At 38.3% G+C, this 11,515-nt stretch overlaps 1 protein-coding gene and 1 pseudogene across 1 annotated transcript in view; one reads left to right on the top strand and one right to left on the bottom strand.

Moving 5' to 3' along the window:
• LOC102247542 (vascular endothelial growth factor receptor kdr-like) overlaps nt 1–11,515 on the bottom strand; it is a gene marked incomplete at its 5' end in the record, with an annotated part of 251,412 nt that overhangs the window by 161,289 nt on the left and 78,608 nt on the right. The window contains 4 exons of the mRNA XM_014539495.1: nt 1,927–2,033; nt 3,611–3,736; nt 3,921–4,067; nt 4,550–4,843. Coding sequence (XP_014394981.1) covers nt 1,927–2,033; nt 3,611–3,736; nt 3,921–4,067; nt 4,550–4,843 — 674 coding nt within the window. The remainder of the gene's footprint in view (nt 1–1,926; nt 2,034–3,610; nt 3,737–3,920; nt 4,068–4,549; nt 4,844–11,515) is intronic.
• On the top strand, nt 10,235–10,702 carry LOC102246013 (annotated as a pseudogene).

The raw sequence follows: 11,515 nt of genomic DNA, 5'->3' as shown, positions 1-11,515 counted from the left end.
GGGCACGGGCGGGGCTGGGGGCCCCCCCCCCCCCGCCCCCCGAGTGCACAAATTTTTGTGCACCGGGCCTCTAGTATACCATATAATTTTACTTACATTTTTAATCTTAAAAAAAGAGCAATAGACTGATAAATACAAAGAACAAACTAATGGTTAACAGAGTGGAGGGAACTGGGGAGTAGATAAAAAGGGTGAAGTGGACACTTCTAGTTATAAAATAGATAAGTCATGGGAATATAATATACTCTACAGGGAATACAGACATTAATATCTATAGAAAAGCCTAAGCGACCGTCGCAACCGAAACAACCGAACGGACGATGGAACAGCAGGCTGCGTGGGGCTACCAGGCTGGCAGGGCGGGCAATTGGGGGCAACAAGGCTGGTGGGTGGGGGTAGTTGGGGGCAATCAGGCCAGCAGGCAGAGGCAGTTAGGGGTGATCAGGCTGGCAGGGGGGCAGTTAGGGGTGACTAGGGCATGAGTCGGGGGTGGGGGTGCAATGGGGGGATAAGGACACATATGTAATACCTTAATCAATAAAGAAAAAAATCCCCTAAAAATAATTCTTGAAAGCATTAGTTATACTAACTTAAAATTGGAGATAGGCCCATCCCAGACAAGTGGATTAAAAAGTTTTGGTACAGCCCTAGCTGGTTTGGCTCAGTGGATAGAGTGTTGGCCTGTGGACTGAAGGGTCCAGGTTAGAATCTGGTCAAGGGCACATGCCAGGGTTGCAGGCTTAATCCCCAGTAGGGGGGGGTGGGGCAGCCAATCAATGATTCTCTCTCATCATTGATGTTTCTATCTCTCTCTCTCTCCCTTCCTCTCTGAAATCAATAAAAATATATTTTTTAAAAGTTGTGATGCAGAAGGGGAGGGGGTGGGACCAGGGTAGAGGGGGTCAATGGGAGAAAAAGGGGACATCTGTAATACTTTCAACAATAAAGATCAATTTTTTAAAAAAAGTTGTGTTGCATTTATATGATCAAATATTACTCAGACATAAAAAATGAAATCTTACCATTTGCAATGGCATGAGTGGACCTAGAGGGTATTATGCCAAGTGAAATAAGTCACACAGAGAAAGACACATACCACATGATTTCACGTATGTGGAGTCTAAAGAACAAATAAATAAACAAATAAAATTGAAACAGACTCATAGACACAGAGAGCACATGGTGGTTGCCAGAGGATAGGTGTGCTGGGGAACTAGGTTAAAAAGGTGAAGGAATTGAAAAGTACAGATTGGTAGTGACAAAATTGTCAGGGGGATGTAAAGTACAGCATATGAGTTATCATTATATGAGTTATAGTCAATAACTGTGTTTTGTGCCAGTGGGTAATGGAAATACTAGGGGGATCACTTTGCAAAGCATATGATTGTCTAACAATGATGCTGTACAGCTGAAAGTAATATAAAATAATATTGAATGTGAACTGTAATTGAAAAATAAAAATTAAAAAATTTGAGATGGAATCTGAGTGGGTAGGTGTGTTCTTATATCAGTTCCCAATGTTGTAGGAGGCATGAAGTAAAAACATTACAGGCCCTGGCCTGGTAGCTCAGTTGGTTAGAGCATCATCCTGATATACCAACACCAAGGTTGTGGGTTTGATCCCTGGTCAGGGCACATACAATAATCAACCAATGAATGCATAAATAAGCGGAACAACAAAACAATCTCTCTCTCTCTCTCTCTCTCTCTCTCTCTCTCTCTCATCAATTAAAAAAAACAACAACAAAACTCCATTACATTTTAGTCCCCAATCTCTCTCTTTCACACACACACACACACACACACACACACAGCTTGCACATATAGTCTCTCCCCATTGCCAGATAGTCCATCTACCAAGAAATTGTTCTGAAACAAAAAGTATACCATCAGCCTCAAGGCCCCAAAGTGCTTTTTCTCCCCTACCTTTCGGAGTTTTCGAATGACCAGGGTGAGAAGAAGCCAGAAAAGAGTAGCTGCAAGGCCAGTACAAACAAGAATAATGACTTCAATATTGGATTTGTCTTCAGAGCCTGTAAAGACATTGAAGACAGAATTTATTACAATAAAAATGAGTTAGTACATTGCAGAAATTGAGAGAAAGAAAGAGAAAATTACTGCCTTTTACAAATCACATTTTATTTCTAAAGGACAAATATCACCAAGTGCCAAATTGTGTTTGTGCATACGTAAAAATTTTATAGAGTATGGGCATTGTCTTCTGATACTTAGAGAAAAAAAAATCCTTGATAATTGTACTAGATGACTCAAAAGAATGAGCTGAACAAATATTGTATACAGACATATATCTGAGGCAGAAAGCCAAAATGAAACATTTAAAGTTATGCTCTACCTAATTAGCTGGCTCTCAAGGACAAAGCCAAAATAGGTGTGAGGTATGGTGTCACATTGCCTGAGTTGAAATCCTGGCCCTAACCACTTAACAGCTGCATGACCTTGAGGAAATTACTAACCTTTCTGTGCCTCAGTTTGCCCATCTGAAAATGGGAATAATATAGTTATTATTTAAATGGGCAAACTGAGGCACAGAAAGGTTAGTAATTTCCTCAAGGTCATGCAGCTGTTAAGTGGTAGAGCCATATTTCAGAGATTAATCAATGAAGTTATATGCATATATGCGTAGCCCACGGACAGACAATAGTATGGGGAAGGCCTGGAAAGGGGATGGGATTGTGGTAGTGGGGATCAATAGGGGGTAAAAGAGGGACATCTGTAATACTTTCAACAATAAAGAAAAATTTTTAAAAATAAAAGTGGGAATAATAAAATACCTGCCACATAGGGTTATTAAATGAGATAATGAGAAGTGAAAATAGCACAGTATAGAGTGTATAACTTATTTTATCTATCTTATTATTACCAGTTTCCCATTTTTTTAGTTCAGATTCTGTGGATTATCTCAGACAAATGTGAGGCCGGATTTTAAATAAGCTTATATGGTTTGCCTGATATGACCTAGAAGAGTATAGCTAGCTGAATGTGCAAAAGGCTTTAGAGGTGCCAAGATGGTTAGTCCAACCCATAGCATTTCTTTGAACAGATACAACTTTACCTTTAACAATTAAATACTCATCATAATAGCATAGGACATTGGAATCAAACACCTTGCTACAAGCTTTAGCAAGCGTCTTACTTTCTTTGGGCTTCATATTTATAATGAAAGGTGGTCAACTTTCTATTTTTATATTTCCAAATGCCATCAATATTTTCCAACCAACAAAAGGGAAGTAATGTCATTTGATACATTATATTTTGTAAAACATTCCCATATCTTGGCCTTCATTTGTATCACCTCTGAAAAAATAGAGCACAGCTGGTGTTATTCTCATTTTAGAAATGAGAAATCTGAAACCCAGAAAGGCTTATGTACGATCCCATCAAGTTTGCAACAAGTATAGGGTTCTGAATCCAGGTTTTCCAAATCATGCTATTCCACATACCTTCTCATTGAAAGTGGATATATTAAGTGTATATCCATGTTTGCCTTCTCCATTGTCTCTCCACACTGTGTCCCCATCACCAAATGCATTTTCTTTATTTTTGGGGTTCCATTACTGATTATCAATATAGCTAGGAATTTCCAACTTACCTTCCACAGTGATAAGAGCTGCTGTGCTGACTTCCCCCAACTCATTGGTTGCTTTGCACAGATAGAAGCCCTCATCTTCTTTTTTGGCTCGCTCAATAATAAGGCTGTTGTTCTTAAAGAAGATTCCTGCATCAACAATGTTCACCATTATTTTTGAAGTGTTTGCACTGAAGCCAAGTCTTAGAATATGTCAAGCCCCTATTTTATTAAGTCAATCTTGGAACAGTTTCAAAGTCAAGTAATCTCAAAGGAGCTGCACCAACTCAAGCCCTCCTGACTGGAAACAACTACATAAGATCTTCAGACTCACCTGAAGCAGGAATAATAGGAACCCCATTTTTCAACCAGTGGATGTTAGGCTGTGGTGTTCCACTCACTTTGCAATCCAGCAAAATCTTTCCACTGCTGTTAACCTCAATATTGGTAAGATTCTCAATAACGAATGGAGCAACTTTTTCTATAGAGAATAGGGTAAAAAGAGGCAAGATTTTTGAGGAAGAGTACCACATATACATCACTTAATCTCTGTTTTACCCCGCATGTTTAATCAGACATTGGATGGTTAAATGTTACCCTATGCAGGAAAAGAGAAGATAGATGGGGATAAAATCTACTGTAAGAGTAATGTGTGTGGTGGTTTGCATTTTTTATTCTTCAAGGTCATATTTAGCCACCACAAGCAATAAAAGTGGCTGCTGACGAGTTTTGGTATTAGAAGGACCAAAAATTCCATTCCCAAATTTTTCTATCATCTGTTTAACACAGAGTATACAAGATCCTTTCCTTGAAATGTCTCCAAGAGGCTTTATGAAACAAAAGATTGACTGGTCCAGCCTATAAGTAAGTTATAAATAAGTAAAAGCCCTATTCTGGTTCCACATCCCACACAGTAGTTGTCTTAAATGCTAAAAAGTTATGGGGAAGTCCCTCCAATTCTACCTCTAATTAAGAGCTGAGTGTTATGTTGCATTATCTTGGTGATGTTCCTCTGAGTCCAAGCCTTGCACTTATACTGCCCTTTATCCTTCTGGGTCACATTCTTAATCACCAGTGTCAAAGAGATGGAGTAGTTATTTTTTAAGCTTTCTGTGTATATAACAGGAATCTTCTCTCCAAAGGGGTTGAACCAAGCGAGCTGAGTGTAGATATATTTAGCTGCCTTGCATTTGAGCCGAGCATCATAGCCCTCAATTGTTGAGACCAGGGGTTCTGCCTCCATGAAGCCAGTCACATCTGTGAGGGTGAAGAAATGTCACTGTGAATATGACAAAGCCAGAGAAACTGACATACAGCAACACGCTTAGTTCTTTTTCCTGAAAGCCAAGTTGTAGAAACAAAACATATCCCATCAAGGACAAATGTCCAATAGTAAAGACCCAATTACCTTGAGTTTTCAGGATCATTCCAGTATTATCACCAGAGTATTACAGAGTCTGAGAGTCTGCCAATATGGATGTCTAACATACATACGGTCCAACTTACAAACCTTCAAAGCAATTCCCTCATGTTAACTTTAAAAACAAACCTGAGACAAATATCACCAACCTAATTTCATAGATTAAAATAGAACATAAATCCAAATAAATGGCAGAAACAAGCCTGAGACACCAGGTCTACTGATGTGAGTTTTCATTTTTGCAATTTCATGCTGCCACTCCACAGGTAAGTTCTTATTTTGGAATCTACATTACAGATGCTTTTTGTTGAATTAAAACATGATATGTACAGGAAAATAGTACTTAAATGCAAAATTCCTCTAGAAAAAAGGGTAGTGCAACAATTTTAAGCACTGAATAGTTTATCACAGATGTGATTGGGAAAGAAAATAGACAACTTTGTGAAAATGAAACTCTGGATAGCCAGTTTTTACTTGAAATATAGCACGCAAAAACACTTGTAATCCTTTTTGTAAATAGGATTGATATAAATTATAAAGAAATAATTGACTACCATACCAATGTTCTCACCCCCAAAAGATACATCAATTTTCACAAATGAACATTACACACATACACACACATACATACACACACACAAATTTTCATACATTTTATTTTAAATAGAAATGACTACAAATAGCCTGGGGAGAATAGTTTTTGGATAAGAACAACTGGTTGTCTTGAACCAGGCCTAGAGGTTTTAATCCATTAGTTTTGTGGGGGAGGCATGTCTTTTGGGGGTCAGGAATGATAAAAGGCATTCTTTCAGTCAAAGCTTTGTAATTAGAATTAAATGATTAAAATTTTCTACTTGCCATGCCATTGTATTATCATTTTGGTGGCTATTTGCTTCAAGCACCCCGAGAATTGCTCAAGTTTTCTCTACCAATATTTATATTGATGAAGTCTACCTCTTTTTAAAAATATACTAATATTTTGTATTAGGGCTCACAGAATGTTTTTACAAAAACGAATAATTTTTTGTAAATATATATTTTATTGATTTCAGAGAGAAAGGGAGAGGGAGAGATAGATAGATACATCAATGAGAGAGAATCATTGATCAGTTGCCTCCTGCATGCCCTGTACTGGGGGATTGAGCCTGCAACTCAGGTATGTGCCCTGACCAGGAATCAAACCATGACCTCCTGGTTCCTAAGTCTATGCTAAACCACTGGGCAACACCAGCCAGGTTAAAATAATAATTTCTTAATGCCTTTTATTTAATATCTCTTGCATCACTCTAGAATTCAGTGATGGCGAACCTATGACACCCGTGTCAGAGGTGACATGAGAACTCATTTTTTTGGGTTGATTTTTCTTTGTTAAATGGCATTTAAATATATAAAATAAATATCAAAAATATAAATCTTTGTTTTACTATGGTTGCAAATATAAAAAAATTTCTATATGTGACACGGCACCGGAGTTAAGTTAGGGTTTTTCAAAATGCTGACACGCCGAGCTCAAACGGTTCGCCATCACTGCTCTAGATTCAGTGTTGGTTTTTTAAAAATATATTTTGGGGGTGGGGCAGGTAGAGGAGGGTAAATGGTGATGGAAGGAGACTATGCTATGGGTGTTGAATACACAATACAATATATATGTTGTATTATAGAATTTTACACTTGAAAAATTTTTTAACCCATGTAACTTCAATAAATTCGATAAAGTCTACGTTTTAATGAGTCAGAGCAGTGATGTTCTTGATTGAAAAATATGGCTGTCTAAACAGTTGAGCTGACAATTTTCAAATTCTGGGCCCCTGTTATCTAATCCACTCAGTAGTGAACCTTCATATCCCTGAACACTAGCATCAAATTGTTGATGCAGAAGGCCCATTGATTTAGTCATGTGTACCAGTAAATGATTGCAGAGCATGGAATAATTGGCCCTCCCCCCTAGACCAATCCTTCCTTTAAAATTTTCTGTGGTTGAAGAAACCTTTTTCCTATAACCAAGAATAAAAACCTCACTTTTATCTTTGATCCTTCTCTCCCCCTCACATTCCACATCTCACCTCCCATCACTTGCCAAATCCTATCAATTGTTCCTTTGGCATAACTTTTCCTCACCCTTCCTTTCTGTCTCCACTATGTAGCTATCCCATTGTGGGTAGTCATTACCTCATTCCTGAACAATTAAATGCTTTCCTAACTGGGTTGCTCTCCTCCAGTCTCACCATACACCAAACAATCTTCACAGGCTACTTCATTCATCCTCCTGGACCATAATTTTGATCAAAACCACTATCCAAAGCTTTAAATGACTCCCCACTGCCTCCAAATAAAGTTTATATTCCTCTCTCACTTATTCAAAGTAGGCTTCTCTAAGGCTCCTCATCAACTCTTCCTCATCAACCACATCATCTATCTTCTCCAGAAATCCTCTGTTTTGACCTGCCCAATTGTTCCACATGCTCCACAAATATTTCACATTGGCTTATGCTAATCTTCCAATGCCAAGTAAAAATGTATATCCTCAGACAGTTCTTCTCTGTCCACCCACTCCAAAATAGGCTTCTCCAGCTGTGACCGGTTTGGCTCAGTGGATGGAGTGTTGGCCTGCGGACTGAAAGGTCCCAGGTTCGATTCCATTCAAGGGCATGTACCTTGGTTGCAGGCACATCCCCAGTAGGGGGTGTGCTGGAGGCAGCTGATTGATGTTTCTCTCTCATTGATGTTTCTAGCTCTCTATCTCTCTCCCTTCCTCTCTGTAAAAAATCAATAAAATATATTTTAAAAAATAAATAAATAAAATAGGCTTCTCCACTCTATCGTAATATTCTCTCTCTTATGCACTTACGACAAGTATAAAATGTCTATTCATTTATTTGTTTATTTGTTTACTGTTTCTTTCCATCACTGCAATGTAAAGTCTATGAGGAAAAGAACCACACAAGGTTTGGTCAGTGCCATAGTCCTAACATCTAGCATAGTGTTTATCATGTCACAGTTGCCTAATAAATATTACTATAATGAATGAATATTGGTTTGTTAATTCCAATATGTATAACTTTTGCTCATACCACCCTCTTCCCTTAAAATGCCATTCCCAACATCTTTGTTTTTGTGAATAATAACTATTCATCAATCAGTGTTCTGTTGTTTTTGAAGCCCCTTTGGCTATAGTGTGCTGCCCAAATTGACTTCTCCCTTTCTTGGGCTAGTACAATCTGAAATTATATACATAATACCTTGACATATTAGTTACATGTTTCTTTTTACTATCAGTTCATTTGTAAGATGCTTGAGGATAAGTCATGGAGAGTATGAGAAAAATTAATATTCATTTACTGTATTTCATAAAATTGAAGCAAACCATCACATGATGTATTTTTATTTTTATAAATGTCCCTGAGTCTTTTTCATGGATATCATTCTTGTCTCTGTCAATAGCTTGTCTTGACTATTTAGATTATAAAACTGCTTCAAGTAAGAAATCCTTTCTTGGTTATTACAAAGCATTTTATAAACACTCAACAATCATTAACAAATGTTTTAAAATGTTATGATTAATGATCAACTTTTTTGTAATGCAGTTGACAACATATATTGATGGGGATCCCTTAGACTAACTTTTGGGGGATGAGTTTAATATAGCTATGGTTACTGGCCTTAAAACTATTATATATTCAGGCACTGAATGGTCAAAGGGTCTCAGAAAGGTAAACATCCTTGCATCATGCCAGGCTGAATCATGTTTCCTGACAAAAGTTCGCATGTATGTCTGAAATCTTGAGAGATAAAGACAAAGCCCTGAATTCCATGCCATGAAGGTGTTTTTCAGCTATAGCCTCTGAAGCCATTAATGTCTTATTTTAAAAAGTACTGAATACTGGGATGGATGAAATACTTTATTGTTATGGACTAAATTTTTGTGCCCCCCTTCCACCAGTTCATATGTTGAGGTCCTAAAATCCAATGCAATGCTATTTGGAGTTGAGGCATTTAAGAGATAATCTGAAGTTTATATGAAGTCATGAGAGTGAAACCCTTATGATGGGATTAGTGGCCTTCTAAGAGGCAGAAAGACCAGAACTTTCTATCTTTCCACTATGTGCAGAAACAATGAGAAGGCAGACATCTGCAAGCCAGAAAGAGAGCCCTCACCAGGGAACCAAATTGGCCAGCACATTAATCTTGGCCTTCCCCTGACTCAAGAACTATAAGAAATAAATTCATATTGTTTAAACCACCCAATCTGTGGTATTTTGTTATGTAGAGACTTTTAGAGGATACACAAGTAGGTAGGTTACTCTGTTATCTACATTACTGAAATTTACCTGACCAGTGAACCTAATAGGAAGTTATGGTGGTTTTGCTGGTTACATTTGAGCCCCTAGTATCCTCTTTCCTTTTTCTTCCATTTGCCCTATATGGCTATATGGATTTATGGATTTCAAGCCTGACATTTCACAATATGTGCTACTGCCTTCTTTCCCCATCCCAGCCTAATATAGATGTCTCCAATGACTCATGCAAGTAAAATACTTGCTTTCTCATATGTTGTCTACCCTAGAAACCATGACTTATGGGGATCAGATGAAAAAATTCAAGTTTAAAAACCTGGATATATTTTTCATCAGATCTTTGAAGGTCTGTCACTGTGAAGAGTAAGTAAGCTGACAGTCTTTGTTTCAACTTCAATGAATTTAGGAGTCTGGGTAGAAGCAAATTTAGTATAAGGGCAAGCTTTCTCATAGAGATGCCCCAAGATTAAACAGGTTGCTTTGGGAAGTAGGGAAATAGTTTTATATCACCAGGGACACCCAAGCTGAAGTTGAATAATTTCTTGGTGGAAATGTTGAGGTTACAATTAAAGCACTAGAAGAAGGGAGAGGAAGGTTTTACTAGATGATCTAGCAGGATCTTTAGGATCCTGACAATGGGTGATTCTAGGACACTGAGAAGGGACAATTAACAAAAGTTTTTCTACACTCTATGACACTGGCCCTTAATTTTCTAGGAATACCCTCCCATATATTTTGCTTCTAGAAAAGTCAAAAGCTGTCTAGAAAACTCTCCACAGAGCATCTTTTGAATCCCAAAAACTTTTGTATATTTCCCAGGTGACTGCCAAGGCCATCTCTTGGGCCACCTGGAGGCTATTGTGGCCAAGCCGTTACTGTGAGGGCATCAATATTTCCAGTGATTTTTACAGAAACAAGTTGAAGTACCAGTTCTTTTTCTACAAGGGGATGAACACCAAGCCATTCTGCTGCCCTTACCATTTCTGAGCCCCTAGCAGAATCTTTTGGTAGGCCTTGCAAAGCATGCTGCCTCAAAAAATCAAGTGAGGCCAGGTCACCTTGGACTGCCTCAAAGTGTTTGATGGAATCCTGTCATCCTATGACAAGAAATAGTGAATGGTAGTTCCTGCGGCTCTCAAGGTTATGCCTCTGAAGCCTACATGGAAGTTTGCCCACCTAGGGCACGTGGCTCATGAAGTTGGCTAGAAGTACCAGGCAGTCACAGCCACTCTGGAGGAGAAGAGGTAGGAGAAGACCAAGATCCATTAACAGAAGAAAAAGCAGATTCTGAGGCTAAGAAACAGGCCAAAAAGAATGTGGAGAAGAAAATTAACAGATACACAGAGGTCCTCAAGACTCCTGGACTCCTGGTCTGAGCCCAATAAAATTGTTAATTCTTCATGCTTAGAATGATCTGCCCTTCCTCCATTATGGCCCTAGGATTTGAGGGACCCCTGGGGCACCTTTGACCTTAAAAGTCTAAGAACACAGAAGGGGCCTCAGTTACTGTTGTTTAAGAAAGGCGTTTTAAAAAATGTAAATGGCTCCAACAGCTGTACAGCATAATTTGCCTGTGACCTACTCTTGAGAGCTCTAGGAAATCAACAGTTAGAATAGTTAGTTCAGTTTTAATATTTACAAGTAAACTGAAAAACACAAGGTTAAACTTTCCACATGATCAGGTACTATACTGTGCAGCTGTTAGGATGTGAGGTGACACTTGGGAACAGGATGAACTTGGTGTTGTACAAGGTATTTACAGATGCACAGACTGTCGTGGAGTCACCAGCATTGCCCTTCTGATTTCTCTGCACCTTGTAATCAGAAATGAATAAAAATTTAAAGGAAAAACATCTAGCTGGAAACCACAATGCTATTAATTTTTGTGACACACAATGCTATTAATTTTTGTGACAAATGGAAAAGAAATGAAGTCATATACATCAAAGCCTTTGGAGAGTTTCCAGAGACAGCCAAGAGGCTTTAGGTATGAAAATCTTAATTCCAGATTCCTTGTGTTTGTTTTAGCTTTGCTGCATCTCAGATATAAGCCATGGCAGGGGCCAAAGGTCAGCTGAACCCAAATGATCAGCTAAGTCACTTTAAATGAGCTATTTCTTCCTTAAAAGCACAGATCTCAACCTACAATTTTTCACTATGAAAATTACAAACCCTGATTTATTATTATTATTATTACTAGAGGCCCGGTGCACA

This window comes from Myotis brandtii, unplaced genomic scaffold (genome assembly GCF_000412655.1).
Source record: "Myotis brandtii unplaced genomic scaffold, ASM41265v1 scaffold219, whole genome shotgun sequence".
In the NCBI taxonomy this organism is placed as follows: Eukaryota; Metazoa; Chordata; class Mammalia; order Chiroptera; family Vespertilionidae; genus Myotis; species Myotis brandtii.
This window is presented reverse-complemented; position numbering and strand designations above follow the sequence as displayed.